Genomic DNA, 19,879 nt, shown 5'->3' with positions numbered 1-19,879 from the left:
GACCATCCATTGCAATAGAAGCGCTTTTCACTGGCGTTAGTCAAGAGGCGGGCAGAGGGCGGAGCATAGTGGGTAGACTGCGTCCAACTGCCATTCTCGCGCGTCTTCCCTTCCGCGCAGGCGCCTAACCAGTAGCGCTCATTGGACGGAGGGGAAGGGGGTGGGGGACTAGGAGCGGTGGGAGTCGCCGTGTGTGGAGGAGCTGCTGCCGGTGTCATGGCGGAGCTGAGTGAGGAGGCGCTGCTGTCAGTTTTACCGACGATTCGGGTCCCCAAGGCTGGAGACCGGGTCCACAAAGACGAGTGCGCCTTCTCCTTCGACACACCGGTAAGCCCATTCCCCACGCCCGCAGCAAGCACGACTTCCTTCCATCGCCCTGGTCATTCTGCCGGGGCCTGCAAGGCTTGGGCCACCGCCTCCCTGCGGTGCACCATGGGACTTGTAGTCTCCCACGCTACTCTTGCCGTTGCTTTAAATTCGCGGAAGCTGTCGTGTGACTACGGCCCCCAGAAGCCACCGCGCCCGCCTCACCCGCTCCCGGCCTCGTGGAGCACTGTGGGGATTGTAGTCACTCACTCCCCTCACCGCCGTTCTGAGCTAGAGGAGCACGCCGGTCGCCGGACTACATCTCCCACGTGGACCTCTGCGAAAGCCGGGAGTTGGCGTTGCCTGTCGCGCATGGCTCTCCGGGTTTTGTAGTCTCGTGTGGGAGTGATGGGGCGACCCCCCGCTGTTCTGGGCCCGGTTGGGGTAGGAGCGGCGGGTACTGCAGTTCCCAGGCGCCTCGTAGCCTGGAAGTGGCCACGAAGAAGGATGGTTCTGAGGAAGGCCGAGTTAGAGAGCCTCCACCCGTTGTTAATATGGACAGGGGGCGGGGAGGTGGGTCACTGGTGGTAGAGAGAAGAGGTAGAAGGCTCTAGTCGTTTCTCCTTTGAGGTGAATTATGGCCGCAGCCCCCTCTCTTTCTCCTGTCCATCACACAGCCAGAGGGAACCCTTTTGAAAGTGTTCCCTCAGAGATGGTTTCCTTCGTGGAGGACTCTTAGGGCCTTTTCCCATCCCGCTCCCACTCTTGACTAATTAGACAAAGCCGCCACCCACACCATGCCTCACGTTTTGCAGGCTCCACCCGGTACCTCCCTTCCTGCAGTTCTGCCTTCCTGTGTCACCCTCGGGCAGAGACCAGCCTAAGGCCAGGCCAGGCCAGGGCCTGAACTGAGAGGGCAGCTGCCTGGTTGGGATCCGCCCCCCTCACCACCCCTCCCTCAAGCTGCTGCTGGGCCCTGCCCTGGGTGTTCAGCCAGACCAGCTCGTGGCAGGGAAAACTGCAAGTCAGAATGGAAAGGCTTCATCAGTGCATCGCCAGTGCTGAGTGTAGCAGCATGATCTAAGGCCCAGTTCAGGATCATCACTGTGATTTGTGGTTTGCTCTGTTTGCTAGTCTTGGATCTGGGCCTCAAACAATGTGCTGCTTCTCCAAAGCCTGGCTTTGGCAGAGCTAAAAGAGGACTGCTCAGAGCAGAGCTCCAGGGTTCCCAGTCCTTGGTGGAATCAGCATCTTTTATTTTTTTATTTCCAACAGACGAGTTTAATCACTGCAGAGCTCCCCATGCCTCCCAGTTTATCAAGTGTATGACTTGGTGAAGCCTTGTCTTTCTCAGGAGGGAAAGGGTTTTTTTCCTTAATTATCAACTTTATCAAAAGAAGTCTCCCTTCTTTTAATTACCTACAGTGGCTCCCTCTTTCCTGTCTCTCCTTAATGGCTTGAATAATCCAAATGGGGTTTTTGTCGTTTTATTATACTTGCCTTCTCTCGCCCAAGCCAAGAGACCTCCATTGGTTGACTTTGCTAACCAACTTCTGGCGTATTTGAGTATCTTCAAATTGGGTTCATGGTAGAAAGAGCGTTTCTTTGACCTCTTTGATAAGAAATGCTCTATTTGTTCATAAACGTTGTCATCCACAGTCTTCTAGGGAGTGGTACAGAGCAATCTATGGGACCGAGAACTGCCTTATGGTGTCCTATTTTTCATTTCATGGCAGAGAATTTTTCAAGGCCACTGAGATTTTCATTCCAGGAAGAAGATGCCTGTTGTTGCTTGGACCTGAGGGAAAACTCTGTTTTTGTCTCCAATTTCCTCCTCTCCCTTCTCCATCACTTTCGTCACAAAGGCACTGGGAGACTTGCTCAGTTTAAGAGAAGCCCAACTCCCTTCTTCAGCTGTGATTTACGGTGGACACTTGTCTTTCCCTATTTTCTTCCTGGGTTGTATGTGTTCTAGCTGTCTCAGCAGGTGTTGCTAGATTGTTCTAGAAAGGGGCTGGCTTTGAGTTTGGAGGTTGATGGAGCTTCAGTGGGGATTTGGTTATTGGTCAAGGTGGGAGGCATTAGGGTGGCGACTGGAGGATATCCCTGCCAGACTGGGTCCCAGTTCAGCTGGGAGCCCCAGGCAAGGTATTGGTCCCCTGGAGCCAGGCTTCAGCAGGAGAGGAAGGAAGAGACCAGTGTGGACCAGGGTTCAGCTGCCTGGCAGAGTGAGGTAAAGGAAAAGTCTGGGTTTGCTGGCAAGCTCAGGGGTTAGATGTCCTGCTCAGGTGCCGGCATCTCTGCCCCGCCAGTCTGGAAGGTTTTCTGAATCTTGGAGATCAGGTAGGGTGTGTCACGGTGTCCCTGGTTTAGGCTCAGTGTCTGACATGTAGCTCTTTTCAAGTCCATGGTAGCTGATCCTCATTTACTTTCTGGATCTCTAGGCCCCAGGAGAGAGGTAAACGTAGTTCTCTACAGTTGACTGGAGGGCTCCAAAGAAGGAGCTAGGAGGAAGAGGAATGGTGACGGATAGGTGTTACTCAGGCCCGGTGTCCTTGTTGTTTGTTATCAAAGTCATGGGAGGCTGGGCAGAATCTTAGCTGGGTACCAGGTCCTAAAAGGCTAAATGACTTGCCAGAAACCACACACTGTTCAAGAACAGACCTTTCTTCTGGAAACCAGCCGTTTCTGAGCCCAGGTCTTGCTTTCCCCTGGCCAGGCTTCATCCTCCCTGTGTTTTTTCCCCTGCCTCTTGTCCTGCAGGAGTCTGAGGGTGGCCTCTACATCTGCATGAACACGTTCCTGGGCTTCGGGAAACAGTATGTGGAGAGACATTTCAACAAGACAGGCCAGCGAGTCTACCTGCACCTGCGGCGGACCCGGCGCCTGGTAGGCGAGGCCTGGGGACATTTCAGGCCCATCTCGCTGGGCTCCCACTTTGTTCTGAGCTCCCATAGGTCTCAGTTATCCCCCCCACCTCTTTCTCTTGGTGTCATTAAAACTCAGCGCGTGTGTTTTTTAGCTCCTTTCTCTTCCGAGCTGACCACACTGCATCCCATCCACCCTCCCAGTTCATCCCTTCCCTGGTGCTCATGACTGACCTTGCCCTTCCCGCCTCATTGCAGAAAGAGGAAGACGCGACTGCCGGCACTGGAGACCCTCCCCGCAAGAAGCCCACCCGGCTGGCTATTGGTGAGCATTGCTGCTGTCCTGTGCTCCTCCCTGAGCTCTCAGAGCTGCTAGGAAAGCCCCCTGCAAGATGGTCCCTGGAGCCCTGGAGGGGCCAAGGTGAAGTGCTGTGTCAGAGGACTGGCACCAACCTGTGGTGGTCAGCCTACTCCCCCTCTTCTTTCTTGTCTCACCAGGTGTTGAAGGCGGGTTTAACCTCAATGAGGAGAAGTTTGAATATGATGAGGATGTGAAAATCGTCATTTTGCCAGATTATCTGGAAATAGCCCGGGATGGGTTGGGGGGACTGCCCGACATCGTCAGAGATCGGGTATGAATACCAGCCCACCCTGCCGAAGAGTCTAGGGCCGGGGGGCAGGGGCCAGAGCAGTCACGTCTTGGGCAAGCCCTGAGCAAGCTAAAGGCCACGGGGCTAGAGGGGCGTGCGGGGCTGTGGGCTGGGTCCTGTCTCTGACCCTCTGCTTCCCCCAGGTGACCAGTGCAGTAGAGGCCCTACTGTCAGCCGATTCGGCCTCTCGCAAGCAGGAGGTGCAGGCCTGGGACGGGGAAGTACGGCAGGTGTCTAAGCATGCCTTCAACCTCAAGCAGCTGGACAACCCTGCTCGAATCCCTCCCTGGTGAGGCCTGGCCCCTCTGCCTCGGGGCACAACCCCAGAGCAAGGCAAAGAGGCCACCCTCCTGGGGGATCTGGTGGGAGAGAGAGTCGGAAGCAGGATGAATGGGGAGACTCGGGGGAGCTGAATGAAGCAAGGGGATGTCCAGAGGAGATGAGAAGAGAGAGGTCTTGGACCAGCCGGGGGCCCCCAGAGCCCTCTCTCCGCCACTCCCCTAAACCCTGACCCCTATTCCAGCTAACTTTCTTCTCCCGGGGTTAGCGGCTGGAAGTGCTCCAAGTGTGACATGAGGGAGAACCTGTGGCTCAACCTGACGGACGGCTCCATCCTCTGTGGCCGGCGCTACTTCGACGGCAGCGGGGGCAACAACCATGCCGTGGAGCACTACAGGGAGATGGGCTACCCGTTGGCTGTCAAGCTGGGCACCATCACTCCTGATGGAGCTGGTACTCCCCCCTCCGCCAGCCGCCTCCACGCGGAAATCCCTGGGTCTTAACCGTTAACTCATCTCATATGACACGAGTAGCCCATGAGTTCATCTCTCGATAAACTGTGAAAGTGTTGCAGATGAGCCTGTCTGCAGTTAACTTCCCAAACCCAGGCCCCTTCCCAGGGGTCCCCGACATTATCTGTTAGTGTGTATCCTTCCAAACCCATTGCACTGTAGAACCTCATCCCACAGGGTGGGGTCACACTTAATCCCAACCCTCACCCTGTTTCACCCCATCTTCCCTGGCAGGCAGTCCCAGAGGGCTTGTGTCCTCACTGACATTCAACGGAGCAAAGAGGGTGACCCTGGGCTCGTCCTTCTGTTCCACACAGGCCCCGCAGGGCAAGGGGTGGGGTTGGTGGCCAGGCCGGACCTGAGCCACCCCCTCTGACACTGCTCCTGCCTCCTGCACTAGACGTGTACTCATATGACGAGGATGACATGGTCCTGGACCCCAACCTGGCCGAGCATCTGTCCCACTTTGGTATCGACATGCTGAAGATGCAGAAGGTGAGACCCCTTCTGCTCCAGTTCTCTCATCCCTGCGCATCAGGCCCTCCTTCATTGCCCGAGGCTGAGGCAGCGTGCTGGGGAGGAGTGCCAGTGATCCCAGGCCCCAGATATGTGAGCTTCCTGTGAGAAACTTTCTAGAATCATTTATTTGTTCATTGAATGCTACTGAGTACCTACTGTGTGCTAGTCGCCATGAATAAGACAGGATGTGGTCCGGTGTGGTTCTTGCTTTCATAGGCTTATGTTCTAGATGAGAGGCAGGTGTTAATCACATGCTCACGCAGATACGTGAATAACTGTAAACTGTGGGGGGCGCTGCAACAGTTTACAGCAGGGGATCAAGGGATTGTCCCTGAGGAAATGATGCTTGGGTGGAGATCTGAGGGTGAGAGGGGTGACTTCAGGATGGAGAAGCACTTCAGCTGGAGGGAGTCAAGCATTCGTTTCATTCCCTCATTCAGGCAGAGGCCTGATGCTTGACAGGCCTTGGGGCAATTGCCTGTGGCCTTCTGGAACTCCCACTGGGTGATATCCAGTGTGCCTCCCCTGCTAGAGTCCTGGAGTCCATAATTCAGTGAACTCTGGGCTCCAGCTGGCTGTCGTCCTCGACCCTGTGAGAGATCTACGTAAAAGATCAGGGCTGCTTTTTGCAGCCAGTCTGAAGTGCCCCTTCCTGTGCAGACGGACAAGACAATGACGGAGTTGGAGATCGATATGAACCAGAGGATCGGCGAGTGGGAGCTGATCCAGGAGTCAGGGGTGCCGCTGAAGCCCCTGTTCGGGCCTGGCTACACGGGCATCCGGAACCTGGGCAACAGCTGCTACCTCAACTCGGTGGTCCAGGTGCTCTTCAGCATCCCTGACTTCCAGAGGAAGTGAGTGCTGCCCTCTCCCCGTCCCTGAGGGCCCCGGCTCCTCCCAGCGGCCAGCCTCCAGGCCCCCTCCTTTGGCTGCCCTCAGGACCTCTGTTTTAGCCCAGCTGTAGTTCCTGGTTCACAGGGAGGGGAACAGGTTATAGAACCGTCCCACTGCCACCCGGTCACACAGAAACCCCCCAAGGGGGCTGACTGCCAGATCCCAGGGCCCTCTGAGGCCTCCTGACTGAGTTAAGGGTGAGCAGGTGGTCTTCATTTTAGGCCAGTGACATCAGATGAACACCTAACGTGGACATGGAGCCTTGGGGGAGAGGGGAGGGCTTGGGACACAAAAACAGAAGATAGGCAAGTTCTCAGTATAAATGAGTTTGCTGTCTAATCTGGAAGGCGTGATGCACGTGTAAAAACTTGGAATGTTTTGGAACAATTTCTGTTCGAAGAATCTGAACTGTATTTATCCTCCTGGGCTGTCTTCGCCTTCCCTTGACTCTCTTGGGGAGGAGCCTGGAGTATACTGCATGCTGACCGAGTTGGGAAGTGGAGGAAGAGGAGGGAGGGGCTTGCCAGAAAGAAACGGACTGCAGGGTTCAGCCCTGTGCCTCCCCACTTTGGAGGGGGCCTGTTCACTGAGCTAGTAGATAATTGCTCCCTTCCCTTTCCTCTGAGCCTGGGCCAAACCCCTCCTCCTACCCTTCCCTTGGCTCTTAGGTACGTGGATAAGCTGGAGAAGATCTTCCAGAACGCCCCGACCGACCCTACCCAGGACTTCAGCACGCAGGTGTATGTAGCCAGCCCTGTGCACAGAGGCTGCTGAGAGCCCTGCAGCCTGTGGGCAACAGTTTAGCCCCTGGCCAGCTAGATGATTGCCTTCTGAGCATGCTCTCTGCCCTGCGTTGGTCTCCTGGGGAATCTAAGGCTCTTCACATTTCAGAGAGTTGTGTCAGGAGGGCTTGGAGCAGGGGTTGAGTTAGGGAGGAAAAGGCGTAGATTGGTGTCGGACAATCATTATTTGACAGAAGCTGAATGGATTTCTTGGATGTTAACACAGGGCCAAGCTGGGCCACGGCCTCCTCTCGGGAGAGTATTCCAAGCCAGCACCAGAGTCAGGTGATGGAGAGCAGGTGCCAGAACAGAAGGTGAGTCTGGGCCCCTGTCCCTTTCAGGCTCTGGAATCGTGGGGCCACTGAGGTCTGGGAGATATCTCGAGGAAGGCCACTTGGTGACCTCTTGGGCCCCAGCTGAATCACTGCCCTGGCTCTGCCTAGGAAGTTCAAGATGGCATTGCCCCTCGGATGTTCAAGACCCTCATTGGCAAGGGTCACCCCGAGTTCTCCACCAACCGGCAGCAGGATGCCCAAGAGTTTTTTCTTCACCTTATCAACATGGTGGAGGTGAGGCCTGGGAAGAGGGGCCAGGGGGGCGCTCTTCACCCTCCTCCCGTGGGCCTGCTGTTGGAGTCACTCCCTTCTCCCTGCTCCCCATTCTTCCCTCTGTCCCACCCCACTCGCCGTGACCCAACAGCCTTCACACCCTGAGCCTTTCCTGCGAGTAGGGGTTCCCCTGAGAGCAGCAAAGCCGTGAGCCTCATGCTTGATGGGCTTGCGGCCTAGGGAAGGGAACTCCCGAAGACAGTGCTGGGAGGATGCTTAGTGCTTGTGAAGAAAGTCCAGGCACGTTCCCACAGGGTGGCAGTGGGCCCGAACTTGATGGGGGCGGGTGATTAGGGAAGGCTTCCACTCTGCTCCTGCATCCCTTTGCCTCTTTGTGGTCGTCTCCCTTCCACTCCCCTCTCCCTGACCCCCCAGTGACTCTTTTAGGCCCCCATTCTAGGGCCTGGCTGCCCAGAGCTCCCAACCCCATGTCTTTCCCATAGAGGAATTGCCGGAGCTCTGAAAATCCTAATGAAGTGTTCCGCTTCCTGGTGGAGGAAAAGATCAAGTGCCTGGCCACGGAGAAGGTGAAGTACACGCAGCGCGTGGACTACATCATGCAGCTGCCTGTGCCCATGGACGCGGCCCTGAACAAAGGTAGGGTGCTCTGCGGTGCCAGTGGGGCCTGGGCGCGCGGGGCTGCTGTCTGAGGCCCGCGAGCAGGGCCTGGGCGCCTCACAGGAACAGAGTCCAGTCCGCCCTGCTCAGCAGAGCTGTTGGGAGAGAGGCAGGATCACAGCCGGGCGTGGGTCAGGTGGGTCTGGGGAGGCAGAGGAGCTGAGGGGGTCGTGACCCAGAGCCAGTAGGTCAAGGTTAAGGAGGGAAAGAGTCAGCCCCCTCTGGAGGCTCCACCTGCTGGTTCTGTCACCAGAGGAGCTCCTGGAGTATGAGGAGAAGAAGCGGCAGGCTGAGGAGGAGAAGCTGCCACTGCCAGAGCTGGTTCGGGCCCAGGTGCCCTTCAGCTCCTGCCTGGAGGCCTACGGGGCCCCCGAGCAAGTGGACGACTTCTGGAGCACGGCCCTGCAGGCCAAGTCAGTAGCCGTGAAGTAAGTCCTGTGGGTCCGGGCCTGCGTAAGGGTAACCCTGAAGATGCTGTCGGCCTCTTTTGCATTCTCGTGTCCCTTTGTGGTCAGAATCTCAGGCTTGTATCAGTTGAGGCTGGTACTCTGGCCCTGAGGGAACCAAGAAGCCCTAGCAGGAGTGGATGCAGGTGATTGCTACGTGTCACCTTGTCCTACCCAGTCCCTCCTCCCCAGGGGGTCAGGGTCACTTTCCGGTACAGCCTCTCTCCGTTTACTCTCCCAGTCCCAGCAGAGCACAGGCCCTTAGTAACAGTCGTGGACAGAGCTGAGATTTCCGGCAAAGGGCCTCACTTTTTGCTAACCCATCGTTGGCATGAGCTTAAATGTGAAGGAGTGATTTGGTCTCAGGGATTTCACCGTCTGCCCCATTGCTCCTCCTGACGGTAGGACAGCGCCCCCTGCTGTTGCTGCTGCTCTTTGTCTGCAGAGGCTCTGATGCCTGCCCAGGGCGGGAAAAGAATATGGGACATCTTCTGGGCTCTTAGGTCTTCCACCCACGAGAGGCTGAACCCAGGTGGGCCTTTCAGGAGATGTTCTCTGGGTGCCAGGACATTCTCTCTTCCCTAGGACCACGCGATTTGCCTCATTCCCTGACTACCTGGTCATCCAGATCAAGAAGTTCACCTTCGGCCTAGACTGGGTGCCCAAGAAACTGGGTATGGGGGCTGGGATGAGTGAGGGAGGTAAAGCAGAAAGTGCTAGAAAAAGAAGGAGGCCTTAATACTTAAACGAGTGCTTCTCCAACTTTCCTCTGAGAGGGGAAATGTTACCTTAGATGTGTCAAAATGTGTCTAGTTTCAGGAGTGGGGGGCATAGCTCAGTGGTAGAGCACCATGCTTGGCCATCCCCAGTACTTCTGTTAAGGCAGAAAAAAAATGTCTAGTTTGAAAAGCACTGACTAAAAAAACTAAGGTTTCTTTGATTTTTAGTTATTATTTACAACCAAAAGTGATTTTCATAGTTTTATTTCTATAATTGGTAAGGTGTTTTCATTTTGATTATCTTGAAACAATTTATTATCACGAGTCTCATGCGCCCCTAACAACTTGGCAAATTGCAGGATTAAGTTCATGTCCTAGACAAGTTGACCCCATGGAAGTATACAGTGGTTCTGTCGCACAGTCGCAGGCCGCTTCCTGGCTCGTGGCTCGGTGGTGGTAGATCTAGAACTGAAATCCAGGTCTCCTGACCCCCCAGGCCGGTGATTATTTTTACTACATGAGACCCCTGCGATGGGTCCTGCTTGGAGCAGCTCCTTATTACAGCGCAAGACGGGGGCAGGGGCTTGAGATTCCCAGAGTGCTTTTCTCAGGAGGGCCTCCCAGAGTTGCCCAGGTGACCCTCCTCCTGCCGTTCCACCGGCAGATGTGTCCATTGAGATGCCCGAGGAGCTAGACGTCTCCCAGCTGAGGGGCACAGGGCTGCAGCCTGGAGAGGAGGAGCTGCCCGACATTGCCCCACCCCTGGTCACTCCGGATGAGCCCAAAGGTAGCCTTGGTTTCTATGGCAACGAAGACGAAGACTCCTTCTGCTCCCCTCACTTCTCCTCTCCGACATGTTAGTGACTCTTCTTCCTGCCTGCCTCTTTCCCTTGCTGATGGGGGTCTTCTCTGCCTGCCTCCCCTTGACCCTGTCCTTTGTGTTTCTCCTGTCCTCCCTTTCAAATTTCCTCAGCCCTCTTTTGATGGACGTGAGGACCGATAGAGCGCTCCAGCCACACTGTGTGCATGGCACTAGTACCAGCTGATTACCCTCGTTCCTACATGGGGTGGGGGTGGGGGATTGGACCCCAGAAACGGCCTGTTCCGTGAAACCCAGCAAGGAAGGGGCTTCCTGGGGGCTCGTTAGGCTCAGTTCTGTACCTTTAGGGTACTGCAGCCCCCACATTGTGTTGTCATCCTAGTTCTGGAATAAGGTGCCAGGCCCTGGGAGAAAAATGCATGGAATGGGTGGTTGGGAGAGGGCTGGGGGTTGGACTGTGGGAGGGAGGAGGGGCAGGGAGTGGCCTCAGGCCTCAGATGCCTGAGGCCACTCCCTGCCCCTGCTTCTCTCCCAATAGCACCCATGTTAGATGAATCAGTCATCATCCAGCTGGTGGAGATGGGCTTCCCTATGGACGCCTGCCGCAAAGCCGTCTACTACACGGGCAATAGCGGGGCCGAGGCTGCCATGAACTGGGTCATGTCACACATGGACGATCCAGGTCGGCTGGGGTGGGGAGCCGGGTGGGACGGGGGCCCCCATCCTCCCCCAAACACTTCAACCCCTTCACATCTGCAGATTTTGCAAACCCCCTCATCCTGCCTGGCTCCAGCGGACCTGGCTCCACAAGTGCCGCGGCTGACCCCCCACCGGAGGACTGTGTGGCCACCATTGTATCCATGGGCTTCTCCCGGGACCAGGCCCTGAAAGCTCTGCGGGCCACGGTATGGGCTGCCCCCAGCGGAAGACAGGTCCTGGGGAAGGAGTGGGTGGCAGCGAGGTTCCATCCCTTATAGGCAAGAACAGTGACCACCCGCATGGTGCGGCCGATCTGTGTGGGGCTCCACTCTGTTATGGCTGTGACGTGGAAGCTGAGGCCTCCACTGGGGCTTTCTCCACCCCGAGCTTGCTAGTAAAAGTAACGCTTCTCTCCTCCCCCAGAACAACAGTTTAGAACGAGCTGTGGACTGGATCTTCAGTCACATTGACGACCTGGATGCAGAAGCTGCCATGGACATCTCAGAGGGCCGCTCAGCTGCCGACTCCATCTCTGAGTCCATACCAGTGGGCCCTAAAGTCCGGGATGGTCCTGGAAGTGAGTGTCCCGGGGAAACAGGACAGGCCTGGTGGAATCTAACCAGTCGGCTATACCAGGTCCTCATCCCAAGGCAGCTCTGCTTCCCTTGTGGGTGACGGGGGTGCATAGGGGTCAGAACCTTCTTTCTACTGACGTGACTCCTGAAGGTGGGATCCTGGGAGGCTGAGATAGACTTTTGGCTCATTACACGCCCCACAAGCTGAGAAGTCACGTCCTGAGCTCGGGCTGTTAGATATATTTCCCTCGCTGCCTTCTCTGCTGTCTCTCCCTTCCCTAGAGTATCAGCTCTTTGCCTTCATCAGTCACATGGGCACCTCGACCATGTGTGGTCACTATGTCTGCCACATCAAGAAGGAAGGCAGGTGAGGGGCCGGCACGTGCATTTTGAGTGCGGGGTGGGTGGGGATGGGTAGGGACATCCTGGAAGTCCCCAGAATCTTTGTGGGGGAAGGTAAAAGACTGCCTGACGGGGCACAGATTCACCAGAAATTGACAGAAAGCCTGCCAGCAAGGAGCAGCAGACTAGGGCCCAAGGGCTGAATCCAGCCACTTGCTTTAGTAAATAAAGTTTTTAAGAGCATGGCCACACTTAACTCATTTATGTATTGTCTGTGGCTCTTTTCACGCTGCATCAGGAAAGTTGAGTAGTTGTGTCAGAGACCAGGTGGCCTGCAAAATCTAAATAGCTCCCGTCTGTCCCTTGACACAGTTTGCCAACCCCTACCCAGCGGGAGTGGGTGGTAAAGATACCACGGGGTCTGAAGACCCCGAGTAGAGTAGGAATGACCCTATGAGGCTGGGATGCTCCCTTCAGGCAGGTGGCAGCTGGACTGTAGGTTTGGGGGCCCAGGCAGAGTATGTGGGGAGCCTTTGCCCCAGAATCACCAGGATCAACTCCAGGGGTGGCGCAGACCAGGTTGATGCAGCTTGGAAGGCCTGGGTGGTTCATCCTCTCCCCCGACCCCTCCCCCAGATGGGTGATCTACAACGACCAGAAAGTGTGTGCCTCTGAGAAGCCGCCCAAGGACCTGGGCTACATCTACTTCTACCAGAGAGTGGCCAGCTAAGAGCCTGCCTGGAGTCCAGACCACTGAGGGCAGAGGACAGACCACCGGGCGTGGGGGGTGGGGCTGAGGGGTGGGCGGCAGCCCCCCTGCTCTGTACCCTTTTTTCTTTTTGCCCCCAGCAGAAGGAAAGAAGCTAGAGGCCCTAGGAGAATGGCCAAGCAAAGCCGTGGGAGACTTTGGGGTTGGAGCTGGAAGGGGATGGGAGGGACCGGCCACCTGTGAGGAGACTATTGCTTTCCTGCCCTTGACCCCACAGCGCTCTGCTTCTCTGTGATCCCGCCGGCCCAGCGTGGAGCGGGCTTGTTTGTGTGTGTGGCGTGGGTGTAGCTTCGTGCAGCCTCTTCCACAGGAGGGGGCGTCTGTGCCTCCCCTCCCTCTTTGTGTGTGCTCCCCGTGTGGTTGGGCACGGAGGGATATAAGGGAAATGGGGACCCCCTTCGCCCTCCTGCCTGTCTTTCCCCCACCCTATCTCTCCCCTGTCCTCTGGAAAATGCCAAAATACAGGATGTGAATAAAGGTACCATGGCTAAGTCGTGTCCCGTCTGATACTTTGGGGGAGGCTGTCCTCCTGGGGTTAGCAGGAGGGCCAGTATCTACAAACACCTGGCCCTGCCCCTCTGCCCCTCCGTGCCCCCTTGGAGGCAGTTCTTGGGAAACTGGGCTGAGTGAAGTGTGCACGGGGGATGAGGGGCAGTCAGATGAGGGGAAGTGAAGTGGGGGTGACAGACCAAAGATGGGTTTAAAGAGCCCTTCCTTCCAGCCGTCGCACGAGAGGGGGCCCAAGTAGGTAATTCCCAAATGTCCTCAGTGGTTAGGGAGCCCCGGGCCCCAGGCCCTGCAGTCCTCCCTCAGGCCTTGGTCAGAGTGGGATACCGGGGTGGGGGGCAGACTTCTCAACTGCCTGTCTTACCTGCAGTTTCTAGCCAACATGGGCCGTCCCCCCCACCCCGTGAACCCTGTTACTTGCGCAGTCAGTTACTGTGGGGCTAGGCTGGCCCTGGGATGGTCAGAGGTGCCTGCTCAGCAGTCAGGGACGTCGCTGCTCCGATGGGGGAAGGGGGTTCCTTTTCCCGGAGTTGGAAGGATGCCCTCAGGGCTCTGAGGCCAAGTCTGGAAGTGGAGTGGTCGGGCTGGCAGCCAGCGCACAGTTCTCGCCTCCCCAAAGTCAAGCAACTGAGTCTGAAGCGACTGAGCCTGACTCCCCTGGAACGTCGCTACAAGAAAGGGGGTAACGTCAGAACCTCGCAACGCCGGCGGCGGGCGGGGCGGCGGGCGGGCCGGCGGGCCGGGCTTCCGCGGGGTGGCCCAGCCATGGCCGAGGACGCGGGCGGGGCGGGGTTCTGCCTCTCCGCGCTCTATATAAGCGGCCAGTGGCAGCGGCTGCGCGCTGCTCCTGACCTTCAGTGTGCTGGCTCCAGCGCCATGGCGCCGTCCAGGAAGTTCTTCGTGGGGGGGAACTGGAAGATGAATGGGCGGAAGAACAATCTGGGGGAGCTCATCAACACGCTGAACGCGGCCAAGGTGCCGGCCGACACCGGTGAGCCCTGGCCGGGGAGGGCCGGGTGGGAGGTCGGGCTGGGCGGTGCCCTCTCCCGAGCTGTCTCGGCCGGTGTCCGCGTGGCCCTGCGTGCAGGGCTGGGACCAGGGCTGTTGGGCTCCGCGCCTTGGCCCCGCGGCCTCAGGACCGGGGGTGTGTCGATGGGGAAGGGCGGAGCCACATCTCCTTGCGCCCTCCGACTGTGGATCGTCGGGAGGAAGGTGGTCCCGGGCGCAGACGGGGCCTGTACCTGCCGGGAGCCGAGGGTAGAAGCGGGGCCCAGGCCCTGCGGGCGATCAGGAGAGGTGGCGGCAGCCGAGGAGCTTGGGGGAGGAGGCTGCGTGCGGGCTTCAGCGGCCCCCTCGGCGCGGGCTCCGTGCGCCGCCGCACGTAGCCCGAGACTCCTCCCCGCGCCGGGCCCGGCGGGCCGGCTCCCTCACCGAATGGCTTTGGCCTCCTGCGCTAACGGCTCTGATCTTTTCCCCTCGGCAGCCTGCGTGACTCCTGCCTTCCACAGAAGGGACTGAGCAGGTGCCAAACGGGCTGAGCCTTTTGGGAATGAGTAACGATCCTACAGCTTTCTCCAGTCTGGAGACGGGAAAGCGCAAGGCCTCTATGAGCCAGTCGACTCGCTGCCACCCACGGGCAGAGTGCCATCCTCAGTCCTTCCCCTCCGACCCACCTGGCCTGATCAAGAGGCACCCCCTTCCGGTTTATTCCCGCAAAGACCCCAGTACAAATCTCAGGAGTTGGCCCCTTCTGCTTTTGCTCAGAATCCTCGCCTGGCCCGGGGGAGGTGGGGATGTGCTATTTTAGAAGGGAGGCGGGGTTGGCCCCCAGAGAGTGCTGAGTCTAGGTGGTGCTCAGGCCCAGAATAGCCCGGGGAAATCAGAGCCACAGCTGTTAAAAGAGCAGAGGGCAGGGCAAGGGCCGTGGCCTCTCAGGAGTACCTGGAAGGCCCAAGGAGTTGAATCCTGGCCCAGCCCGGACAGCAATGTGGACAAAGATTATCTTGCTGGGATGAAGAGGAGAGGAAAGCAGAACCCTCAGCAATGGGTGGGGTCTGGAGAATGAAGGCTTCCTTGTGATCTCATCCCTTCCTGTCACCATCTCATCCTCAGAGGTGGTTTGCGCACCCCCCACCGCCTACATTGACTTTGCCCGGCAGAAGCTAGATCCCAAGATTGCTGTGGCTGCGCAGAACTGCTACAAAGTGCCTAATGGGGCCTTTACTGGGGAGATCAGGTGAGATGCAGGTGGGAGAGGGGTGGGTGGGGGACCCAGTCCTCACTGTCCTTATGGAGGGGAAGCCACAGGGTGGGCTCACTGCTGAACCATGGCTTTGTCTCTTCCTCTAGCCCTGGCATGATCAAAGACTGCGGAGCCACGTGGGTAGTTCTGGGGCACTCGGAGAGAAGGCATGTCTTTGGGGAGTCAGATGAGGTTAGTAACCAGGGGAGGAGATAAGAGATGGCTTATTCCTCGAGAGGTGTCTCACCAAGTCTGTTCCTCAACAGCTGATTGGGCAGAAGGTGGCCCACGCCCTGGCGGAGGGACTCGGAGTCATCGCCTGCATTGGGGAGAAGCTAGATGAGAGGGAAGCTGGCATCACTGAGAAGGTCGTTTTTGAGCAAACCAAGGTCATCGCAGGTATCTCTGGAGAAAGGGACCTTTGAGCCTGGCCTTGGCTGCAGAGACACAGAGGGTGGGGCCAGAATCCCTGCAGCCCATCCTCATGCTGATGCAGAAAGGGGAGGGTGAGAACCCTCATATCCTTCCTATCACTTCTGCTCCTGCCCCTCATGGTATAGATGCCACCTGGAGTTCCTTTAACGGCCACCAGGGGACAGTAGGTTACCATCGGTCTCATTCCCTGGGGAACAGCCGCATGCCTCCTTCCTTTTCACCCTGCCACCCCATGATCTCTGCCCCACAGATAACGTGAAAGACTGGAACAAGGTTGTCCTGGCCTATGAGCCTGTGTGGGCCATCGGTACCGGGAAGACTGCAACACCCCAACAGGTAACCAAGCCCAGGAGCCCTGCCCTCATTCTTCCTACCTTGGTAGACTGGACGGCCACAGAGACCATCTGGGCCAACCCCTCATTTAAAAGACAGGAGGACAGAGAGTGACTTGTCCAAGAACATCTGTTCCAGCGCCTGGGTGGGATGGAAGCCCTAGTGTTCTATCCCAGATTCCAGGGTTGTTGCCCCCAAACCACACTGCCTCTTTCCACTGGTGCTCAGGGTTTTTTTCCCCTTTGAGTGAAAGTCTTAGTCTTGCTTCTTCTTCTAGGCCCAGGAAGTACATGAAAAGCTCCGGGGATGGCTTAAGTCCAATGTCTCTGATGCAGTGGCTCAGAGCACCCGCATCATTTATGGGGGTAAGTGGGTTTGGCTCCAGCCTCAGGTCGGGGGGGAGCTGAGAACTAGACCTGGGGTGGGGATGGAGTATCCCCATCCCATCCCTGACCACCCCCTCTCTCCCTCCTCAGGTTCTGTGACTGGGGCAACCTGCAAGGAGCTGGCCAGCCAGCCTGATGTGGATGGCTTCCTTGTGGGTGGTGCTTCCCTCAAGCCCGAATTCGTGGACATCATCAATGCCAAACAATAAACCCCGCCCAGATCTCCCTTACCCTTCCTGCTGAGCCAGGGACTAGTTAGCTCAGAAGCCCAACGTAACTGTGCCGCCCCCCCACCCCCACACATGCTTCTGATGGTGTCACCTTGCCCCCTTTCGTGGCCTAATCCAAAGTGTACCTCTTCCTTTACCGTTTACACCCTACCCTGTTAATGGTTGGGACCAGGCCAATCCCGCCTCCACTTACTATACCAGTTGGAACTAAACCTGTCAACAAGGTGGCTTCTCCTAGGCTGGGAGGTGGGAGAGGTGGTTCGCTCGTGGGGGTCCCCTCAGTCCCCAGTGAAAGCAGGAGAGAGAAACAATCCTGTCCCATCTCGCGCCATGAGGCCAAGGGCTGAGAGAAAGTCCTGTCCTCCGCTGAGGCCAGGGTGCTGCTCCTTCCCACGGTGCCAACACCTGTGTGTTGTCTGTGAGCAGTCCCACGTGTGGGGGAAATAAACACCTGGCACTGAGCCTTGTGGTGTGTCCTTCTTCACCGAACTTGCCAGATCACCTTTTTCCTTTTGGAGGCAGCCAAGGGACCCTCGTGCAAAATAATACCACCACAGGTTTCTACAGCAGCACTTTTCTTACTATTTTTACTTGCAAATGTGTCTTGCATCCCAGGCTGCCACAGCCTTGAATACCAGCCCCCTCCCATCCCCCTCTGGGTGGCCCTGGGGCTGCTGTGCTCCCCAGAACTGGGGTTGGGGTGGAGCCCAGCCTCACTGGCTTTAGTTTGGGTAGCTGATCTCGGCCAGCAGTGACTCCTCCCTGCCCCAGCCCTGAAGAGGGGTGGGGTCCAGGCCCCAGTGCAAACTGTGGTGTCACAGGGGTCACTGGTAGAGCAGGTAGCGCTTCATGGCAGGGGGCAAGGGCAGAGCAGATATATGGCCAAGCCGGGTATCCCCAAGGGCGCGGCGCACACACAGGCGGCTCAGGTGCAGAAGGGAGTGTGGCTCCGCTGGGAGAGAGAAGAGGGGAAGGTAAGTAGGGGGTGTGGCCACCAGCCAGACATCCTCAAACCACAGGCCCCCACCTGCTTTCCTGCTGCAAGTCTACTCCCACCTTGGTTGAGAGGGTGATCTAAGGCACCCTGAAACTCTGCATCTGCTCTTGGGGCAAGGGGAGGCACCACGGATTTCACACATCCCCAGTCAGAGCTGGGGTGATGCTTGAAGGCCCTCTAAGCAACAGGCCAAGGTGGCTCCAATAGCAGTGGAGCTAGCCCAGGCTTCCATTCCAGAGAGGCCTTGAAGCTGGGGCTGAGATGAAGGGCCCTCCACTCTCCAATAGCGCCCATGGGCGATGGGAGAAAGGCAGCCACCCTCTGCTGAAGACTTTGCAACTGCAGAGAACAGTTAAGTCCGGTCAGCCCCAAGGCCTGGCTCCATCAGTTCTCCCAAGGCCCTGCCTCCTTCACTGCTCTCCTGCCTGGTGCTGGGGGGGCCTCAATGGCTCCCTCTGAGGTTTGACTGAGGAAGGAGGCAGCCATGCATTCTAGAGAGTCAGAGGCCAGTCAGTCTGGCACACAACCTGGGTGCCTGGCACTGCCAGTCCTATTGCTTTGGGACTTGCACACCTAGACCAGTACACACTTAACCCTTTGCACCTCTTGCTGCAGGGGCTGATCTCTCCGGTGAAGCCCTAATCCCTGTGGCATGCTTCTCTCCATTCTGAGGGGTCACCACATACTAGCAAGCTGCCTTCCCAAGTCTTACTTTTAACTCCATGGCTGTTAGAAAAATTAAATTAGGTAACAGCTGTGAAGGCCCTTCGCCATTCCTGGCACTGAATAGGGGTAGGAGACCAGTCAGATGAAGGCCCGTTCCCTCTGCTCCTGTAAGGCATTGAGTTTCCATTCCAAACTACAGCCACCAGTGGCAGAACACTCTCCCCACACCTGCTCCAGGGCTCACCTCTCCTTTCGCCCAGGTAGCTGATGCGGACCTGGCACTGGCCCCAGACGGCGCTTACAGCTGGATAGAGAGTCCTGCCCTTCAGTCCGTGGAAGGCGGGACCCAAGTAGGTGCCCCCAATAGCGTAGCCCAGAGTTCCCTCCTCCATGTCCAGAATCACCAGCAGCCTCTCTGGCACCTCCAGCTGCTCACCCTGAGGTCCGGCTGGATACTGGGGGGCGCCAGGCCCCTTGCTCTGATGGTACAGCTTCCCCCGCCCAATGTCCCAGCCCCACGACTCGCTGTTGCTGCCCAGCAGCGCCGCATAGTGGTCAGCCTGCAGCGGGGCGAGGGCCGTGGCCACGCCCACCACGGCGTGGGTGCCCCTCTGCTCAGGGGGCCAGGTGATCTCCCAAGCGTGCAGACCCCTCGAGTAACCCCTCTTACCCCGGGCCCCATCAGTGCTCTGGGCCACGGGCCTCCGTTCAAAGCACAACCCCCCTTCCTTGACCTCGATGTTCTCTGAGCAGTCCTTGGGATTCCAGCCGTGGCGTCGCTGGGCCCCCAGATCAGGAGGGGGAGCAGACAGCAGCTCCTCCAAGCCCTCGGGACAAGAGAGGTCAGGGCACAGGGCCTGAGGGGTGGAGGTGCTACTGCTGCCCCCTGCCAAGGCCGTCTGGCCCATGGAGGTGACGAGCGGGAGGATTCCCCGAAAGAGTCTTGCTGGCGTCTCCTCTTCTGAAAGTTGAGCTCCTGTTCGGCATCGACCTAGAGAGGACGCGGGACAGAAGAGAGAGTGAAGCGAGGGATCCTGGCGGGAACTCTTCACTCAGATGCCCCATCCTTTCCCCCAGGTTTGCTCACCGCCTTGCTCCTCCCTCTTCGCTCCCCTCAAGCTCCTAAACCCATCATCACCTTGCCCGCACCCACCTGTCCCGGTCTCCCGAGACTCGCGAGTTCGCCGCCTTTGGGCCTGTCCAGAGACCGTCCCCCTCGCGCCCCACCCCCCCCCGTGCCCTTGTCACCACCCCCCGAACCTCGCCTGGCTTCCAGTGCCGGGAGGTCGTCGGGCCTCCGGAGGAGCCCAGCCGAAAGTCGCTGAGGCGCGCTAGCCTCAGACCGCCTGCCGCTTCCGCCTCCAGCACCGCCCCCAGGGCTCGCCCCGCCCTAGGCCCCGCCCCCAGGCCCTGCGGAGCGGTTAACACTCTCGGCGCCGCTCCAGGTGGCGTCCTGTCCCGAGACCACGCCCCCTCGGGGGTCCTTCGGGGGCAGTTACTGTCAGCTGGGTGGTGGCTCTGGAAAGGCCGGTAGTGCGCAGAGCCCAATCCCGAGCAGTTAACCTCGGGGCACCGTCCCTCGCCGCCCTCACCTCCGCCACCGCCCCAAGGCCCCGCCTCTGCGAGGGGGCGTCGGAGCGCTTAACCCCTCTCTGGCTACTATGGAGTCCAGCCCAGG

General features: G+C 58.0%; 3 protein-coding genes across 7 annotated transcripts; 2 read left to right on the top strand and 1 right to left on the bottom strand.

The window, feature by feature from the left end:
- The first annotated feature begins 134 nt into the window (after positions 1–134).
- Positions 135–12,896, top strand: USP5 (ubiquitin specific peptidase 5). 2 transcript variants are annotated; one of them, XM_006210875.4, is made up of 20 exons: positions 135–327; positions 3,070–3,195; positions 3,432–3,498; positions 3,672–3,805; positions 3,967–4,112; positions 4,371–4,555; positions 5,015–5,109; positions 5,794–5,987; positions 6,696–6,767; positions 7,036–7,123; positions 7,253–7,378; positions 7,861–8,014; positions 8,289–8,463; positions 9,067–9,155; positions 9,865–10,056; positions 10,559–10,702; positions 10,780–10,925; positions 11,143–11,296; positions 11,577–11,661; positions 12,273–12,896. In XM_006210875.4, exons 1-20 carry the CDS (start codon positions 217–219, stop codon positions 12,364–12,366), a joined length of 2,577 nt encoding a protein of 858 aa, XP_006210937.1. In that variant the 5' UTR covers positions 135–216; the 3' UTR covers positions 12,367–12,896. The 2 variants fall into 2 exon arrangements, with proteins under 2 accessions (XP_006210937.1, XP_006210938.1); XM_006210876.4 differs by having other exon boundaries at positions 136–327; positions 9,865–9,987.
- Positions 12,897–13,662: 766 nt separating this feature from the next.
- TPI1 (triosephosphate isomerase 1) lies at positions 13,663–16,999 on the top strand. 2 transcript variants are annotated; one of them, XM_072954653.1, is made up of 7 exons: positions 13,663–13,903; positions 15,025–15,148; positions 15,262–15,346; positions 15,421–15,553; positions 15,840–15,925; positions 16,200–16,287; positions 16,399–16,999. In XM_072954653.1, the coding sequence occupies exons 1-7, from the start codon at positions 13,678–13,680 to the stop codon at positions 16,515–16,517; spliced, it is 861 nt and encodes a 286-aa protein (XP_072810754.1). In that variant the 5' UTR covers positions 13,663–13,677; the 3' UTR covers positions 16,518–16,999. The 2 variants fall into 2 exon arrangements, with proteins under 2 accessions (XP_072810754.1, XP_072810755.1); XM_072954654.1 differs by lacking the exon at positions 13,663–13,903 and adding an exon at positions 14,175–14,434.
- A 97-nt stretch (positions 17,000–17,096) lies between these two features.
- Positions 17,097–19,600, bottom strand: SPSB2 (splA/ryanodine receptor domain and SOCS box containing 2). 3 transcript variants are annotated; one of them, XM_015244954.3, is made up of 3 exons: positions 19,462–19,600; positions 18,446–19,192; positions 17,097–17,490 (listed from the first exon to the last, which is right to left on the bottom strand). In XM_015244954.3, exons 2-3 carry the CDS (start codon positions 19,107–19,109, stop codon positions 17,363–17,365), a joined length of 792 nt encoding a protein of 263 aa, XP_015100440.1. In that variant the 5' UTR covers positions 19,110–19,192; positions 19,462–19,600; the 3' UTR covers positions 17,097–17,362. The 3 variants fall into 3 exon arrangements, with proteins under 3 accessions (XP_015100440.1, XP_031526578.1, XP_006210940.1); XM_031670718.2 differs by having other exon boundaries at positions 19,467–19,564; XM_006210878.4 differs by having other exon boundaries at positions 19,355–19,531.
- Positions 19,601–19,879: the final 279 nt, after the last annotated feature.

Source organism: Vicugna pacos, chromosome 34, assembly GCF_048564905.1.
Source record: "Vicugna pacos chromosome 34, VicPac4, whole genome shotgun sequence".
In the NCBI taxonomy this organism is placed as follows: Eukaryota; Metazoa; Chordata; class Mammalia; order Artiodactyla; family Camelidae; genus Vicugna; species Vicugna pacos.
The sequence above is the reverse complement of the archived record's forward strand: the minus strand, read 5'-3'. Positions and strand labels throughout refer to the sequence as shown.